This window comes from Pleurodeles waltl, chromosome 9 (assembly GCF_031143425.1).
Source record: "Pleurodeles waltl isolate 20211129_DDA chromosome 9, aPleWal1.hap1.20221129, whole genome shotgun sequence".
Lineage (NCBI taxonomy): Eukaryota > Metazoa > Chordata > Amphibia > Caudata > Salamandridae > Pleurodeles > Pleurodeles waltl.
In genome coordinates this window covers 505196467-505216532 of record NC_090448.1, presented here as the reverse complement: position 1 = coordinate 505216532, position 20066 = coordinate 505196467, and the positions used below count along the sequence as shown (strand labels likewise).

Below are 20066 nucleotides of genomic sequence, written 5' to 3'. Positions count from 1 at the left end.
CTGTGGGCATGATCTTTCTACTTGAATCTTTGGCTCTTGGAAAAAACTTATCTGAATAGCTTGGTTTATGTGGAAGCATGATTGGTCCTCATGACTATCCTGTCCTTGTGTATTTGTATGTATGGTTCCTGTACTGTGAGTGCTTGCAGTTGGTTTACTTTGTGAAATAACATCATAGCAATTAGGAATGTAATTTTAAGCATGATGAATTTCAAGGTGGCCTGCGGAGTGGTTCTAATGGATCTTTCGTCAGTTACATCAGCACCCCATTTACGTTCCATGTGGGTGTAGGTGCCCTCCTAGGGGGGGCTATCCTTTTTGCTCCTTCCAGAAAACTTTCAATCACTGGTACTGTGAAGAAGCTTCCCCCTATGTATTCTCCTGCGTAAGCCACTATGGATGCCAGATGTATCAGGTTTTTCTGTAACAGATGTGTAACATATTTGATGACTGTAGTACCACGTGTCTTGCCCTGAAAAAGACCAGATCTCTGATATCATTGTATCTGTCCTATTTGGCTGTGTAGCACTTCCTAGTTGTCAGTCTATTTGCTTTCCTGAGGACTGATCAAACTCTATTTCTTTACAAGCCATGCCACTTGGCTCAGAGTGCTTTGGCCTTGCTTGTTGACGTAGAACATTATTGTTTTATTATCTGTTTGAACATTGTCCTTAGCTCCACCATATTTATGTTTCATTGCTTCCTGTGGTTTCCATATAACCCTCTGGTGATGAACTTCCCTCATGTGAGCTCTCCATCCTACGTGTGAGGCGTCCGTGGTGATGGTCACTCAAAGCAGGTGATAGAAAGGGTCTTCCTGCTGTTACACTCGTCTTGGTACACCACCTCATTTACTCCTAGAACACTAGCTCTAACCAGCTCCCCGTCTCCTGTGACAAGTGGTAATGGACCCATTCCTGGATCAGTATTGTGTGAAGCCGTGCATGTGGTATTAATGGCATTAGGGAAGCCATCATTTTTAGTAACTTCCCCAATGCCCTCACTGCCAGAAACTGACCCTTGCAGTAACAGCGAGCTTCTTGCATTACTGCCAGAATTATTTTCTCGCATAGAAATGCTTTCACTTGCACTGTGGTTATTCTTGCTCCCAAGAAGAGCTTCTCCTGTTTTGGCACGAGGGAAGACTTCTCCATGTTTAGGGTAAACCCAGTCTGTAGAGTGTCAAACACTGTCCTTATGCTGTCTCTGAACTTGTGTATGGAACTTTTCCTTTCTTCTCAGGAGAGGGGCTACCACCACTGAGCACTTTTTGAACATACTAGGAGCTGATTTTATCCCAACTGTAGTACTCAGAATTGTTAGTGTGCTTTTTCTATTATGAAGCCCATCAACTTCCAGTGTCTGTCATTTATTGGGATGTGCAGATAGGCGCCCTTCAAGCCTATATTTGCCACGTAATCCCCCTGATAGCATTGATGGATAACTTATTGTAGAGTTGGCATTTGGAAATTTTGCATTTTTATGAACTTGTTTAGGAATAGGAGGTTTAGTATGGGTTGTAGCAACTGGTTTGGTTTCTGTATCTGGAAGTACATTGAGTAAAGTCCCTGGAGAATCTCTTTCAGGGGCACTTTTTCTACTGCCTGTTTTCCTAGCAAATATTTTACTTCCTCATGAAGACAGGTTTTCCCTTCATTTGTGTGATTTATAGGCTTTGGGCTCCAATTCAGAGGTTGTTTTTCTAGTTGTATGCAATAGCTGTGTTAGATGATGCGGAGTATTCACTTGTCAAATGTGACCTCCCCCACTCCTGGAGTAAGGCTCCAATTCTTCCACCTCACAGGTGTTTTGTGTGGGTTGGACTCCTGATCTTCACCTGTGCATTATGAGGTTTGGTGTGTTGAAACAGTTTGAAAACCCCCGCATCCGCGACATTGTGATGATTTTAGGCATGTGTGAGCAATGCTCTTTCTTCCTCTGAAAGGGCACCTACCCTCTTCTGGTATTGGTCTGGCAAGTGTTTAAATTAACTCAGCTCTCTCCTTCCAGTGTTGATGGGCATACCTGTTAAGCAGGGCATTCAAGTTTGCGATGCATCACTGTGTTGCATCTCCCCTCTCGAACTTTCTCCCCACCATTCTCATCTTTTTACTGTCCTTATCCGGGGTGAACCAGAGACAGTTGATATATTAGCTCCTTTCCTGGTGATGGCTACAAAGATTGAGTCCACCACTGTATTGCCTTGACTGTATGCAGGTTCCTTTGAAGAATGTTTGTATGTGTTCTCGACCAGGGGTCTCACTGACCTGCAGGTTACTGGTTCCTTAAACACCTCTCTTTTGGTCCAAGGTGCTCGGGATCATTGGCAGGAACTAACTCTTACTTTGTGAGGGTAGGAGTGTTTGTAGCAGAAAGCACATCTGCAACTTCTTCTCATCTAGTTGGACTCCATACCGCTATGCCGCTCTACTAACCAGATGGTTATACATGAAGATGTTATGCGGGTGCAATGACCTTGACGGATCCGTCTATGCCTTCCTCGAGTGAATCTGCATCGAGATCTTAGCATTGATCTTTGATGCCTTTGGACCCCCTCAACATCCTAAGAACAGGCCCTGAGACTCTGGGCCCTTCTCTGCACAGGTGAGTTGTTGCTCCTTCTCGTCTTTGGCTCTGGTGCCACTGGGGGTTACAGTTCCCCCAAGACTTTCTCCTCCTGTGTACTTTCCGTCAAATGTTTCAACAGTATTTGAAATCCCTGGAAGGAGGCATCAAAATCCTTCTCTTTTTTGGAGGATTTTGACACTTTCAGAACTCGAGCTGTCTTTAATTGTGCTTGATTTCAAGAGCACGTTCTTTGGCATCGAGTATGGTCACTCATCTTTTCTTCAGCATCGAAGTTTCAGCTGCCATTGACAGGGCTGCCATCTTCTCGGCTTTCTCTTGACCTTAATTGTCTTTCGACAACAGTGTCTTCTTCGCGGCTTGTCTGCCTGCAGTATCCTTTGTATGGGACCTGAATAGATTTTTTTTTAACCTCAACTTGCCTTTGTTTGGTGGGATTTTTGGTGCCAAAGCAGTCATTTGTGGTCTAGAGTCCAAAGCAATCGACGAAGCCACTCCCATCTTTTTCAGCGTTAACTGTGTGCACTCCTTCAACTTCTTGTGGTCGCTTTCGATGTTGATGATTTTTTTTTCAGCATCCAAGCCCTCTCCTTCCACTTCTTTGGCGGCATTACCCTCTTCCTTGTTAGGCAGTCTGAGATATCTCAGCGATTGAGTTTCCTTCTGACCATGAATGGCATTGTGTGCCTGCCATTGCTTTCCTCATGCCTTCAGTTTTTTTGGTTTGAATTCTGTGCGGGCCTTGCAGGTATAGGTCTTGTGGTCTCACAGCAGGCAGTGATTACACACCTAGTGGTTGTCCCTCTGTGCAAACTTGTTGTGGCACTCCAGGCAGAAACAGAAAGGTTTCAACTGAATCACACGCAGAGCAGAGCCAAGGCATTCTCTATCTTTTGCTTGACACACATTCTACTTACCGCTGTGTTTTTCGGTGGAATTCTGTGGAAATCCCTGGGCAGTCCTTCCTCCTGCTATGTTAATAATCTTCTCTAATCTTCGTTTACTGATAAACTCCAGTTTTCTTTCTGTTTTCTTTCCTCTTCTACCTTTGGTGATTGGAGAGCTTCAGCGATGCTTCCCGACCCAATGGCTGGAAAAAAGAATCTGAAGATGATGACTACGCGTGGAGACTTCCGGGGACAGCGTCCGACGAGGCTAGACCAAGCAGTAAATGGTGAGAACCGTCAACACCTAACCATATGATGAAAAGGGCTACTATAAAAGAGGAGACTTCCAGACTTAACCACTATATGGTGGAATAATCCCCAGCATGTGAATCCAGAAATGATTCATGTTGCAAAACGTTATTGCCACTTTATATGACATGAGCAGTTACAGTCAAATATCATTTTTATTTAAAAATATATCCGTTTAAGCTGCCAATTGTAGTGCATATTTATTTTTCTATTGACTCTGCATCTCTCACAAATAAATTGTTTGATAAATTAAAATAATTTCGTCCTCTCCCTAACACAGCTGTCTCGGTGATTCATGCGCTATGCATTTTCACAGGAGGTATTATTATAAATGTGTGTGGGGAGTATGATACATAATATGGTTAAACACCTCAATAAAGGAGAATAATCTCTGAGCTTCATACAATCATTGAAAGTCTGGTGGACGTAATGAGGATGAGAGAGGTTGATATTCCAAACTGAAACTGAGGCTACATAAAGAAGGATGTGGCCTTTCTTGTGATCAATAGCATAACATACTTAAGTACCACAAGAGTTTCTAAAAGAAAGAAAAAAAAACACACTGACCTGAAAGTGAGGACTAGACACGCATTTGGAAATCTGTTTGAATAAGGGTTCCTGAATTTTTACAAACTGTGAAGGTTCAATGACATCTAAGATTTCTTCTAGCTCACCAAGAAACATGACCTAGGAAAGAAAACAAAATCATGAGTGCATCCTTTCTGAAAATGGGAATCAGAATCAGCATTTGGTCCTAGAACACCTTCTCAATCTGGACTGAGGATGATAATCTGTGAGGATAGTATCCTGATGGAGTGTGGCATATGAGCATCATTTGAGAATGGACTATAGTGTGCCCGTTTACTTAAATTTATATATCATTAGTTAATGATTTTTAGGCAAAGACTGACAGATTCAGTTTGTACTGTCAATAACTAGTAAGGGATTTCTTTATTAGGGAACTCTCACAGACAAATCCTAACCCGTTTTATTTCAGGTGCCTAATATGATTACATAGTGGGAAGCTGCGATGTACATATGATGTTTTGACAAGGCGCTATATCAGAGCTATCTACAGGAAAAGTAGGAAGCGTGACGTATTTTCACAATACAACTTCAAACAGAGTATAATGTTCCAATGTACCTCATCAGGTAACCTACTAGAGGCCTGGAGGAATCGCTGGGAGCATTTGCTTATAGAAGCAAGTGCCCTCACTCACAAAAAGGTGGCATGCTTTATCACTGGGCCTGCTCCTTGTTGGGCTGGTGCTGCAATACTCAACGTGCCCCGCAACAGGGCACTTTGGCAGAGATCGCCATGGAGTGACTGGGAGAGCAGGCTCGCCCCAGATTATGAGATGGTAAGGTGTGAATTAAAATTGACTATAGATCTATGAAAAGGGCTATACTTTTAATAGGGGTCCAGATCTAAGTCAAATTAAAAACAGTGCAAGAAACTCATGGATATGATGTTCCTAGTTTCAAATAAAAAGGAAAGATTCTGGTACCTAGAATTCAATAGAGTCAAATGTATTTACATTGACGCTGGTTTTTGGTGCATATTATGTCAGACAAATGATGAAGTTGCATTTCTTCAGGACCTTAAGTGTATGTACCAAATCATCTGTCAAAATGAAGGGGCTGCCTAATGTATGTATATGTATCACCACCTCTGTGGACAATGTGTCATTCAACTCAAACTTGACAACTTTCACAGCGGTGTGTATGTTCAACAGGTTAGAAACCCTCCTAAACTTTAAAACTCCCCCCTCCCCCCAATTGATTATCGGCGACGTAACAAACTCAATGACTTTGTGGAGACAGTTTAACCTACCCCCGTACTAGATTCCTCCAGGTCGCTAGTAGGTTACCTGGTGAGGTACATCAGAACAGTATACTCTGGTTGAAGTTGTATTCATACAGGTAAATTTAAGCAGGTCAACCCTCTGAAGTTTAAAGAGACAAAAAGTTGGCAAATACAGGAACAAGCAGATACGGATATTGTAGTAAGCGCAGATATAGACAGTTTGTGCCCCACTTTTTTCCGACAAAACTTGTGAATAGCTATGATCATCATACCAATCAACTTATAACACCTCAGCGTCACACTTTTCTGAGTGGCATCCAGTACAGGACCAATCGGAATTAGGGCCAATGAAAGTTATTTCCAGTAAGATTTTCTGCCTTAGATTTGTGGCATAGAGATATGAACTTGTTCAGACCTTTGTTGATCAGTGTTAGACTACCACAACCTAAATATATGAAGCATTTACTGTTCCTGATCTAGAGATATGTTAACTCACAGAACAGACTCAGATTTACATTCAAGTTCCAACTCTCAAATGATAAAATTAATCAAAGTGCTGCTCTGGTATCTTTAGTAGATTCTGGTCTTACAAACAGTGCCATGCTCAAGATCCCTGGCCCAGGACTGGAAGATTCCTGAAAGCTGTTTGCCACAGACAATAGCACAAGAAGGTTTACTTGTTAGTTTTCATCAGACTCTCTCCAGAGATCTTCAAGCTACACTGATAACTTGAATTTTCCTATTATACGTGAAAGGCAGAGGTGTATGGTTGCAAAATGAGTTGTTGTAAAGATTGAGGAAATTTAAAGAAGACTTACCTGTTATCCCAACCCTACTAAGACCTCTAAAGCAGCACACTTTATAGGGGAAAGTCCATGTTATAAAGGAGAAATTACAAAATTGTACTTTGTAAAACATTAGATGTTTACAAAGTATGCCTTGCAAGCAGTTGCTGAGATCGGTATATGGCAAAGTCACCACAAAGAAACAGAAAAAACTGTGCAGAATGTTATGGGCTGTGACTAAGATCATTTTATCAAATTTTCATTTGTGCTTTATTTACTAAATATTACTTCAGAGATTCTCATTTACTGGATATTATAACCAATGTAATTGCTATTTCCTTCTTTGTTTCCCATGAGCAATGTTGCAATTATACAGTATTTATAATAATATACGTAACTGGAAGAGACAGTAGATGTGCCTGAGATTTTAATTCGATAGCAATTAATTTCCATACATAACATAAGGAATTTCATGATCATTTGAGGATTTGGCTTCAATTCATTAACTTCACAAGATGAAAATGTGAGTTTATTGTGCAACTACTGGGCTGGCACACATCTGGCAGTTAGTGACAGTCAACAATTTGACCAGAAAAGAATAAACCATGTTTGCTCATGAATTTATGTAAGACCTTAATCATGCTTCTCAATGGATACTTTTTCATTTTGTTTCAAATCATTTAATACAAGAAAATGCATTATTTTTACATAAAGCGATAAAATGCAAATATGCTACAATGTACTGTGACACAACAAGGAAGAATATGACTCATGAAATGAGGAGGTCATCATATTACAAATGGTCTCAATGGGGATACGTCCCTAACATCGTGTTACTAACAATGCGGACGTTTCTCACACTGGCTTTTTTTTGTGCCTTAACCACGCACGGACTAAGCTATGCAAATGCATGGTGTAGGAAAATGCCACGGTTGGCATGGTCACCCCCCACTTTTTGTCTGGTGCTGATGCCAACTCTGATTGAAAATGTGCTGGGACCCTGCTACCCAGGCCCCAGCACCTAAAACTGTACCTTTGTTTCCACAATTGGCACAGCCCTGGAACACAGTTAAGTCCCTTGTAAAAGGTACCCCTGGTACCAAGGGCCCTGTGGCAATGGAATGTCCCTAAGGGCTGCAGCATGTATTATGCCACCCTAAGAGGCCCCTCACTCAGTACATTCACACTGCCTTGCAGCTTGTGTGTGCTGGTGGGGAGAAAAGACAAAGTCCACATGGCACTCACCTCATAGTGCCATGCCCACCAACCACTGCCTGTAGCATAGTTAAGTAACCCCTCTAGCAGGCCTTGCATGAGCACTACACCCCTACAGTGTCTAAGTCAATACTTAGACATTGTAATTGCAGGGTAGCCATACTGAGTATATGGTCGGGGAGTTTGTCATTACGAACTCCACAGCACCGCAACGGCTACACTGAATACTGGGAAGTTTAGTATCCAACTTCTCACCACAATAAACCCACACTGATGCCAGTGTGGGAATTATTGAAAAACGCACACAGAGGGCACCTTGGAGATGCCCCCTGTATGTTAACCCTACTGCTAATGTAAGGCTGACCGGTCTATCCCAGCCTGCCACTTCCAGATGAGTTTCTGACCACTTGGGGTGAGTCCTTTTGTGCACTCTGTGGTCAGAAACAAAGCCTGTCCTGGGTGGAGGTGCTTCACGCCTCCCCCTGAAGGAACTGTAACACCTGGCGGTGAGCCTCAAAGGCTCAAGCCTGGTTTTACATTGCCCCAGGGCACTCCAGCCAGTGGAGACAACAACTGACTCAGCCCCATCCCTACCAGCCCGTCTCCTGCTTCGAAACGCTGCACAAGAAGAAGCAACGCATTCTGCAGGACATGCGACACCCGAAAAGCCTCCAGGAGACTGCCTGCCTCATCAACGACGCCTGCAGAGGGAATCCCGAGGATCCCCCTGACCGTAACTGCCCAGGACGAAGATATCCGACGCCTGGAGAAGCACTGCACCCGCAGCGCCCATACGCGAGAGAAACCGACCACCGCTGCAGAAGTGACCAGCAGGCAGCCCCCTCCCTGCCCAGTCAGTGGCTTGCCCGAGAAGACCCCTGTGCCTTGCATGCAGCGCCTAAGTGACTCCCGGGTCCGCCCACTGAGTTCCATTGGGAACCCAAAGCCCTGTTTGCACCCTGCACCCAGCCGCCCCCTTGCTACTGAGAGTGTGTGTTTGGTGCCTACTTAGGGCCCCCCATTGCTCCTCTAAAACCCCCTTGTTTGCCCTCCGACAACGTGGGTACTTACCTGCAAGCAGACTGGAGTACCCCCTGTCTCTATAGGGGCCCACGTTAATTTGGCTCCTGTTTGAACTCTGCACCTAACCGGCCAACATAAGTTTCTAAAATGGGATGGGAGCAGTCGCCACCTGGATGGAAGCCAGCTGCCTCAAACTCAACTCGGACAAGACGGAGATCCTTGTAATCAGCTCCACCCCTTCTGCCTGGCCCACTGCACTGGGAAACGCCCCTACCCCAACGGACCACGCACGCAATCTAGGCATCATCCTGGACTCCTCATTATCCATGACCTGCCAAGCCAACGCTGTCTCTTCGTCATGCTTCCACACCCTCCAAATCCTTCAAAAGATCTTCAAGTGGATCCCCTCCGACACAAGGAGGACAGTCACCCAGGCACTCATCACTAGCAATCTGGACTACAGCAATGCACTCTATGCCGGCATTACCAAGAAAGTGCAATCAAGACTACAAAGAATCCAGAATGCAGAAGATTGGGGATTGTAGAGATGTAGATTGTGCAAGTTCGGTTGCAGAACCTTGCCCTGCTGTGAGACAGAAGATCCTCAAGATATGGTAACCTGATCTGAAGCCAGGCGCTCATGCCCAGATACTGCTCTGGCCCAATCCATAGTCCCTAGAATGACTTGGGCCCAGTCGCTCCTGATATTTTTCATACCAAATCTCAGACCCTTCCCAATCTGGGGAGGAGAGGCAGAGGGCAGATTGCTCATAGCAGTCCCATGCTTCACTTAACCCAGAATCCATCAACTGTACATTTTTCTGGCGGAATGCTGATGTGTAGAAGTTTGGACACTGTGCATTCTGGACAGTGGTTAAAAAAAGCCGAGCCAGGTTTCCCCACACTGTCAAAAGATGTCCTGCACCACCTCAGGATGCAGACGCCGTTTATGATCAAACTGGCACAACCAGCGGAGCTCTTCCAACCTGACAATCAAGGATCCCGTCACAGTCACAGAGATACCTTGCTGCTCCAGCCATCTCCAGAGGCACAGAGCTGCTTAGCCCAGAACCCCACCCCGCCCTCCTCGTTGCAGAATCACATGGCGGTGGTCTCCATGAGAACCTGCACCAGCCTTCCTTTGAAGGACTTCAGGAAGGACTTCAGGACCAGACAAATGGCTTTAACTCCAACAAAGTGATATGGAGCTTGGTGTCTTCCAGAAATGTTAGTTCTGTGCTATTCCCCTTCCCCAAATGACCTCCTCAACCCAGAAGTGTTGCATCCATCATCACAGTCAGCTCTAGGGCGAAAGGAAGAGGGTTCCGTCCTCAAGCAAACCACCACTGTGGATCACGTGCAGTCACCTCCAAAAGCTGGATGGCATCTTCCAGATTATTTTTGTGCTGGTCCCACTGGGACTTCAGATTCCACTGAAGGGTCCACACAATCCATCTAACATAGTTGACAAGCAGAATGCAGGAGGCTAATAGACCAAGAAGCTTCAGAGCTGCTCTGATCAAGATCCAGGACCGAAGTTGAAACATCAGGGTCAGAGCCTGAAAGTCCTGGACTCACTGAAACGGTGGGAAGGCCCTAAACTGCACTGTTTCCATGGCAGCTCCTATAAAAAGAAACAACTGCTAAGGAGTGTGGTGCGACTTCAGCTTACTAATTGAGAGACCCAATGATGTTAGGAGGTTCTCTAATGTCTTCAACACCCAGTCATCGTAGTAGTGGAAAACTGGTATCCCTCAACTTCCAAAGATGGGCACTGACCGCTGGCATCACCACTGCCAGCACTTTTGTGAGCACCCGAGAGGAACTCATGAGACCTAAGAAAAGCACGGCAAACTAAAAATTATCTTGACCTATCCTGAACTGCAGATACTGTCTGTGTGACTGAAGGACGGCTTTATTGAACATATATGTCCGGCAGGTTCAATGCTACCATACAGGGACTTGCATCCAGGACTGACTGAACCAGGGCCAGTGAGAAGGAGGAGAACTAACTCAGATGAAGCCCTTGATGTTTCTCCGCCAACGAGAACAGCAAGAGTAGCAACTGACCACCCAGCCTTATTTCCAAATTCAGAACCCTCTCAATGGCTCCTCTTAGAGTAAAGTTCACAGCTATTGCATCAGAATGGACCTCTGAGAGCTATTCTGACAAGAAAGGAAAGTGCAGTGTGGCCGAAAGAAGAGGTAGGGTATAGCCATGCTTAAAGATTTGGAAGGCCCATCTGTCGGATGTGAAGGTTCACCTTCCTGGAATAAAGTGCTGGATGCTGCCTCCCACAGAGTGGTTGTGCACCACTAATGGCAAGCTAAAGCTGCATGGAGGCTGTTGCTGTAGGGGAGGGGGACTGATGCATGTGGTGACATGTGCCTTGCCTGCCAGATCAAAGACTCCAGCCACAAAAGGATTGGGTAAGTCTGTAATGGGGCTGGGGAGACTGGTGTGGTCCTTAGGCCAACTCCCTAGAAGAACCTCAGAAATCTTTAAACTAGTGAGGAAACGGTCTGGCAGTGGTGAAAGATCCAGAGACTGTTTCGTGGCCCTCCTCTCCTTAAAGCGTTCTAAGGCAGAATCCACTTTGCCTAACAGGAATGAACCGTTGGCAGGCGCATACATAAGAGAGCCTTATACATCTCCTTAGAAACCAGTTGATAGTATTGAAGCATGGTAGCTGTGCACCACATTGGTGCCAACCAGTCACCACAGACAATCAGTATTATCAGTTAAGCACAAATCATGTAAATGACCTGAACCAAGGCTTGTGAACGGCAGCCCAATAAAAAAAAACAGCATGACCAACCTCAATGCCAGGCTAGCTAAAGAAAAAAAAAATTCCGAATGCCTCAATGCTCTTCGACTCCCTGTCTGGTGATTTGGAAAGAATGAATTGGGGGTTCACCTTGCTTGTGGAATCCTGAACCACCAGAATATCCAGATGCGGTGTAAGGAAATCAGGGTCACAAGGAGCCAGTCTATGGTGTCTGACTATCTGCCTATTCACCAGCAGGCAAGAACATGGCCTATACTAAATGACCATTGAAGTTTCGGCAAGGGTTTCACTGAATGGAAAATACGGCTTAGATGAGACTAGACCAGGTTGCAAAACATCTCTAAGGGCATTTGTCTTGACTTCTAAGGGAGGCAATTATAGTGGAACCTCAGTAGCTCGTAGCACTACTACACCAATGGAGGTATTCTCCTCCACAGGGGACCAAAAATGCAAATTCACACCAGTATTAAGAGAAGTATCAGTTTCACTGGTCTCCTATAACTCCATGTAAAGCTGTCCTCATATTGATAGAGCAAATATCACCAGTGTCATCAGTGCAGGCCAGAGACGATGGAAAGCATTTGCTTCCAGCGCCAAGCAGAGAAGGAGGTGAGTTTTTCTCCTGGGAGGTTTAAGGAAGTGCAAAGAGGCACTGGGGGAAAGGAACGTTTTTCCTTTCCCCCGGTGCCTCTTTGCAGTGCATTCCTGCTGCACACTTGCAGTTGGGGCCACGACTGTGTAGCAGGAATGCACCCATTAGCACCAGGGACTTTTTTGTACCTGCAATACTTATATTTTTGTAGGAGGGGAGTGGTCCCTTGTGCAAGGGTCGCTCCCAATAATGTGGGTAATGTTTTGGCTGTTTTCTGCCCACTATGGGGAGCAGGTTTGCCATAGTTTTAGGCCCATCTGCCCCCTTTGGGGCAGATCAGCCAAGTTACCATTTTAGGTCCAAAAAACAGGGAAAGCGTCCGTGCATCTGAGAATTGGAGTTCAGCTGATGGTCTGCAAGTATTGGCGCTTGGCTGGCTGTGTGTGTACTGGCATTTAGCTTGTGGTGTGGGTGGTCTGGCACGTGGCTGACAGTGTGCGTGGACGAGCGCTTAGCTAGAGGTGTGTGTAGACTGGTGCTTGCCAGGCAGTGTGTGAAGATTGGTGCTTGCCTGGTGGTGTGTGGGGACTGGCGCTTGGTTGTCAGTGTGTGGGGGCTGGCGCTTGGCTGGCGGTGTGCTTTGACTGGGGATTTTGCTGACGTGTGTTGACTGGCTTCTGGCTGGCGATGTGTGTGGCTGGCATTTGCATGGTGATGGGTAGGCTTTACAGTGTTTTATAATGTTAACGGTTTTATTTCTTGTCATCATTTGCATTTGTAGTAGTAATATTTTATTTCTCCTTTTTATTCTAGTGCAAAGCTTTGATTTCTTTGGCTGGAACTCCTGCTTGTGGTTTTGGCACTGGAAGATCTGCAGTTTGTGTAGTTGCATGTGTTTGTTAAGAAAAACGTTTTTGTACTGTTTACTCCAAATGAGTATTATTGCCCTGCATTTATGCATTTTTTGTCAATGGTGTAGTAATAGCAGGATATTTGGCATCTGTTTTATTGTGTGTGAAATACTCCTTAGATTTGTGCCAGACGTGCATTGTATTGTACTATGTGTAATTTTGTTTTGTTTTTCTTTTCTAGTGGGACATCATTGGTGATTGCTGTGTCTCTGAAAAGTAAGTGTAGGTGATAGTGAGTCAAGCTGTCTATGGCAGGTGAGTGGTATCATTTTTGCGTATATAGGTCTTTGTGTGCTTTGTATGAATTGACTTTTCCTTTCAGGTTCCTATATGCCAGTAGTTTTACTTTATTTTATCAAGCCACACTTTGTTAATTACTTATTTCACATACTGTTGATTATTGTTGACTTATATGTTGTGTTACTTTTTTTTTTTTTTTAAGGAAGATGGCTTGCAACAGGATTACCGCTCAGCAGGTTGTTGACTTGCTTTTCAAATCTTCCTCCGACAATGGTTCTGAGACGGACTCTGCATCTGAGGCAGAGAAGGGAGTCTAAGATTCTGGCAGTGAATTTTCTGTCCATAAGGAATAATCTGATGAGGAAGTCAGTATTTGCAGAGGAAGTGCTTTGTTTAGAGGAGGACCCTGGCATGCCGACAGTGCAGCAAGAGGCATTTGGATTGCAGCCTGGGGCTGAAAGGCTCCCTATTGGAAGTGCTGAACTGTGGGTTGCCCCAAACATGGTCCAGCCTATGATGCCTGCCTTTACTGGTGTAGCAGAGGGCACCATGTGAATGCTGAAGACTATTTGCCCATAAATTTCTATCGGCTGTTTATGGACAATGTACTTTTGGATGAGATTGTTGACCAGACTAATTTGTATGCTGAACAGTATTTGAGGGATATAATTGCCTGACTAAAGCCCCACTCGAGAGCTAGCCAGTGGACTCCGCAAATTTGGATGAGTTGAAGAAGTTCTTGGATTTACCTCTTGGATGGGCTTGATGAGGAAGCTGTCGGGGTCTTCATATTGGTCTACTACTCCCTTGATAGCAACCTCTATATTTTCTGTAACCATGAGTTGTGATCAGTATTTTCTTCTGCTTCAGATGTTGCATTTTGTTTATAATGCTTCAGCATTGCCACAAGATGACCCTCATTGTGACCATCTCTTCAAGATTCAGCCCGTCATTGATCACTTTGTACATTGTTTTTCAAAAGAAACAGCTGTTGATGTGTCTTTGGTCCTGTTCAAGGGCTGTTTTATTTTCAGGCAGTACATTCCTTGCAAGAGAGCACGTTATAGAATTAAGATGTATATTATGTCTGAGTAGTACTGGATATGTGTAGAGATGATGTAGTAGGTAATACTAGAACTTTAGGAGAAGATAGATTCTAGAATGGGAGAGTGGGTAGAGAGAGAGAGAGAGAAAGCTGGGAGCTGTGCCAGGGATGCTGCTCATGGCTGTGCTGGAGATGCCGTACATTGGATATGAAATAAAAGAAAGGTGGAACTAAACTTTGTTGAAGATTCATCTTTACATTGGCGACGAGGATGGGCCTATCGAGTCTTCAGAATGGCTTGCTCCAATTGTGGTGGCACCCAAGGAAGGGGGGAGGATTCGTCTGTGCATCGACCTTAGACATTTGAACAAAAATATTTGGGTGGACAGACAACCGTTGCCAAATATTTCTCAGATGTTGTCTGTAAAAGGTAAAGGGTGCATTTTTAGTGTGTTGGATAAGTCTTCAGCATATCATCAGATAAACTTACATGAAGACTCTAGGCACTTGACTTCCTTTATCACCCCTCTGGGGGCATTTCGTTATAAGAGGATGCCTTTTGGATTAGCCTCTGCCTCAGCTGTTTTCCAAAGACTGATGGAGGAGATTTTTGGGGATTTGGAAAAAGTGTTATGCTTTCAGGATGACATTTTAATTGTGGGTAATGATGAAAGAGAGCATAACCACTTATTTGAGGAAGTGATGTCCAGATTGGAGAAGAGAGGTTTAACCATTAATGAAGAGAAGTGTCAAATTGGGAAATCTGAAGTAACTTATCTGGGACACTCTATTAGTGGAAATGGTATTAGACCTAAGAAAAGTATTGTGGCTGCAATTGAGAGAGCACCTGAGCCAACTAATAAGGATGAATTGAGATCTTTTTTGGGTCTTGCAGAGTATTGTGCCAAATTTATAAGGAACTTCACGGAGATAGTAGAACCTTTAAGGAGATTGATGAAGAAAGGAGTAACATATGAGTGGTGTGAGGACTGTAGATGTGCGTTTCAGGATGTGAAAAAATATATTTTGAGTGCTCCTACTCTAGGCGTCTTTGATGTAACAGCAAAGACGTATGTAACCTTGGATGCGAGCAATGTAGGAGTGGGAGCGGTCTTAACGCAGGTAAAGGATGGTGATGAGTATGTTGTAGGTTTTGCTTCCAGACGTTTGCAGGGTGCAGAATTATCGTATTCTGTAATAGAGAGGGAGGCCCTGGCTTGTTGCTGGGGAATTAATCATTTCAAGTTTTACTTGTGGGGAGTGCCTTTTAAATTAAAGACGGACCATAAGCCCTTGATTTATATTTTTAAAGGGGGGCGAGGTTTAGAGGGGAATGTAACACCGCGAATTTCAAGATGGTTATTATCTATAATGGAATATAATTTTGAAGTGGAGTTTGTAAAAGGTAAGAGGAATGTGGTGGCGGATTGCTTATCAAGAATGCCTGTGGAAGTGGATGAAATCGGAAGTGAGGTAGTGGAGAATTTTGTGGGAACTATCTTGGGTGAACTGGCCTTGAGTGAAAGTGAATGAGCCAATGCTAAGGCGAGCGATTTGGTTATGAATAAAGTGGAAAGTAAAATAATTAATGGGTGGACATATGAGGATGAACATGATGGTGATGTGTCTTCTTACTTTAGGATCAAGGATCAACTGAGTATATTGGAGGGTAGGTTGTATAGGAAGAGTCAAATGGTACCACCAGAGGGAGTTAGAAAGCACATTATTGACATAACACACCAGGGACATTTAGGACGAGGTGTGATGAAAAGGAAAATAAGACAATTGTTCTGGTGGCCAGGGATAGATAAACAAGTGGAAGAGACAGTTAAACATTGTGTGCCTTGTGGTAATAGTGACAAAACTAAGATTTTAAGGCAAGCACCTCTAGCTCCCATGACTTTTCCAAAAAGACCTTGGGAAAAACTAGCTGTTGATTTCATTGGTCCTGTTTTTAAGTTGGGTGCTAGGAGTAAGTTCATTATTGTACTTGTTGACTACCATTCAAAGTGGTTTGTAATCAAAATTGTTGACCAGGTGGATACTACAAGAGTCATAGAATTCTTTGAAGAAGTTTTTTTAGAAGAAGGAATTCCAAAAACGATTGTATCCGACAATGGGGTACAGTTTGTGTCACGTAGAATGGTGGAATATTTACGGAAAATGAGTATTAATCATGAAAGAGTTGCTCTATTTCGGCCACAGGCCAATGGTTTGGTTGAAAGGGTTAACAGACTGATAATGGATAGTATTCAATTATCCTTGGCTAATCATCTCTCTTGGAGAAGTGAATTATGTAAGATGATGTGGACATATCGCACAACTCCACATTCAGTCAGTGGGGTGGTACCGTTTGTGTCTCTGAAAGGGAGAATGCCTGGTGTGAAAGAATGCCCGGTGTGGTTAAAGATTAAAAGGAATGTAAGAGTGTCCAGGGAAGCAATGGGAAAAAGAGTAGAGGAGATGCAAAGGAAAAGTATCCAACAATATAACAAAAGAATGTGTGTAAAATATGGCCACATAAATAAAGGAGATTGGGTAGTGACAAGGAGAAGTGGAATAGTTGTGAAGGGGGACAGCAAATACTCCACCCCTCAACGTGTGAAGGAGGTCAAAAGAAATGTGGTAGTTTTAGAAGATGGCTCTTCCTGGAGTATGGGAAGTGTGTGTAAAGTTCATCATTAAGTTGTTAAAATGCAAAGTTTCTTAGTTATTTATAGAATTTATATTGTAGCTTGTGTCAATGTTGTTATCTTATTTCTATGTATATAATCTTATTTATGCTTTTCTTTATTTGTTAGGTGTGGTATATTATATAAGGGGGGGAAGTGTAGAGATGATGTAGTAGGTAATACTAGAACTTTAGGAGAAGATAGATTCTAGAATGGGAGAGTGGGTAGAGAGAGAGAGAGAGAAAGCTGGGAGCTGTGCCAGGGATGCTGCTCATGGCTGTGCTGGAGATGCCGTACATTGGATATGAAATAAAAGAAAGGTGGAACTAAACTTTGTTGAAGATTCATCTTTACAATATGTTTATAATTTCAGGATGCACACTGGTGGTGATTCAATACCCCCCTCCCTTCTTCTTTGCCCGTCAACTTTTGAAAACTGTGTGGGGAATTTGTTAGAGGACTTTTTAACAGAGGGCACCATTTATACATAGGTAACTTCTACACAGGTGTGCTATTGTTCAAGGAATTGTTCAAAGAATTGTTCAAAGAAAACACTGTTGCATGTGGTACAATCCGCTCTAACCGTAAAGTTTACCCTATAGAGCTTGTTTGTAATAAAAAATAAATAAAAATAAAAAACTTCAGAAGGGACAGTGCAATGCCTTGCGTAGTGATGAACTTCTAGCTGTGAAATGTTCAGACAGGAGAGATGTCTACATGCTGACTACCATTAATGATGAAAGTACTTCACCTGTGACTGTTTGGAGGCAGGTTGTGGAAGTATGCACACCTGTGTGCATTTTAGACTACAATAAGCACATGGGTGGTGTAGATAAGTAAATCAGAGGTTGGAGCCTTACAGTGCTGTTTGTGCACAGATTTGGTAGAAGTTGGCTGTCCATTTGTTTCATTTGCAACCATCAATGCTTCTGTTGTATTCATGGATTGTTTGCCGGGTTCAAAGATGACTTTTGTTCAGTTTCAGCAGTCTGGTATAGGCAGCCTTGTTGTAGTGGAGCAGGCAAGTCTGCCTAGAGTTGGAGTGGTGGAGGATTTGGCTAGATTGAAAGATCTCCACTTTCCTGATTACATTCCCCCGGTGCAAGCCAAACCACAAATTCACACACTCCATCAGTCACCAGCCAGGGTTAATCGCTTTGTCAGTCATGTGGGCAGATGACAGTGACAGGCTGTAGAAAGGAGCTGCCTACTAATGTGAGTGCTGTAATGTGCTGGGCTCGTGGCTGGCGATGTGAATGGTCTTGTATGTGTCACACATGATAGGTGTGTAAATGGCCTGTAAAGCGGTTGGTGCCCTGTCGCGGCTTTACAGTTCATGAGTTGTGATTCACTGGTTCAGTTTTTTTGTACTTTCAATAACACTGTATAATTTTTTGCACTTTAAATTATTAACAGTATATAATTGTTTGCACTTTCGATTATTAAGTATATTTCATTTCTGTGAAATTTACATTATGAACTTTTCATTCACCCTTGTGTCAAATCAAACCAGTATGTTTGTGTGTACTTGAGGAACAGACGGTTGAGCAGTGATATTTGCCTTTTCTGTCTCTGACCGGGTGTACATTGACTCTAAGGAACATCTACCAACTCTAGATATTTTCGTACACTAAACACCTAGGTGAGTACATGGTGGTATGTGTCTCGTGGATCCCATCAGGTTTTCTTATCCACAATGTCCTACAAACCTCAAAATGTCACAAGAATTACACATTTCCCTTGAATTTCTATGCCATATTCTTCCAGACTCAGAAAGAAACCACAAAATTCCTACTATCCAACATTTCCTCACTTGTCCCAATAAAAATGCTGCCCTTCTTCTGTGGCGCGGCCTAGTGTCCACAACAAGAACGGATCAAACTAACATCAATGGAAGTTCTCGCAAAGAGACCCTCATTGACTATCGTCTGATTTGTTCTGTTGCAGGCACTGAGCCTACCCACACGAGTGAGGTACCAATTTTATCAGGAGACTCTGGGGAATGCTGGATGGGATGTTTGTGGCTCCCCTCAGATTCCGGAACTTTGCATCACCGAAATGTGAGGATTTTTTTTTTTTTTTTTTTTACATATTCTGAGGTTCGCAAAGGATTCTGGGTGATAGAACCCGGTGAAAGCCCCCCAAGTCACAACATCATTAACAAAAAATGTACAGGTTTGTTAGGTTTCCCCAAGGGACAGCTGAGCTAGAGCCCAAAACCACAGCTAGCACTTGCAAAAAAAACATCAGTTTTCAATGAAAAAATGTGATGTGCCCATGATGCGTTTTGGGTTATTTCCTGTTGCGGGCACTAGGCTACCCACACAAGTGGGGCACCATTTTTATCAGGAGACTTGAGGAAACACAGAATAACAGAACAAGTGATTTTAAAAAAATGCCCTGTAATTCACATGCCTGTATGAGGACCTCCAATGTCAGAGACATGCAAATAACTACTACTTCTAAACTCCACATCTCATGCGCAATTCGGAAACACATAGGTTTACTTGATACCTATTGCTCACTCTTTATATTTTACCAAATAAATTGCTGTATACCTGGTGCACAATGAAAGCCCATAGCAAGGCGCTGCTCATTTATCGGCACTATGTACCCTGGGGTCTTGGTTAACCTACAAGCCCTATATCTCCCTAAAAGTACAAGGCTCCAGCGGATATAACAGTATATTGGTTCTGAAAATCTGCCATAGTTGGAAAAAGTTCAGGTGAAAACGTATACAGAAATGGCTGTTTTTTTTAACTCAGTTTCAATATAATTTTTTTAATTTCAACTGTTTCTTTCTACAGGAAAACCTCAAAGGATCTACAAAAATGACCCATTGCTGAATTCAGAATTTTGTGTACTTTTTAGAAATGTATAGCTTTCCAGCTTCACGCCCATTTTTGTCACAAACTAGAAGGAGGTTGAAAGCACAAAAAAATAGGAAAAATGATTTCCCAGTAAAATGCCAGAGTCCCAGGAGCTAAGGGGTTAATATATAGTTGGGGTAGAAATACCCAGCTCATGTACCATTTGTTCTCTACAAAAAAATCAATGGTCTCGACAGCAATGGCGAACAAGAAACTATTTGTGCTCTGGGGTTGGGGTAGTTACCACCAACATCCCTTGTGAGGTTTGGACCAAAAAAGTAGTAACTTCGACTTAAAACAATTAAAATAATGCTCAGAAGGAGAAGGGCTGAGAA

At 43.4% G+C, this 20066-nt stretch overlaps 1 protein-coding gene across 6 annotated transcripts in view; it reads right to left on the bottom strand.

The window, feature by feature from the left end:
* The window catches only part of PPP2R5E (protein phosphatase 2 regulatory subunit B'epsilon), a 350454-nt gene that overhangs the window by 140802 nt on the left and 189586 nt on the right, over nucleotides 1–20066 (bottom strand). For all 6 annotated transcript variants that reach the window (XM_069207367.1, XM_069207369.1, XM_069207365.1 and 3 more), the window contains exon 11: nucleotides 4350–4469. In XM_069207367.1, coding sequence (XP_069063468.1) covers nucleotides 4350–4469 — 120 coding nt within the window. The remainder of the gene's footprint in view (nucleotides 1–4349; nucleotides 4470–20066) is intronic.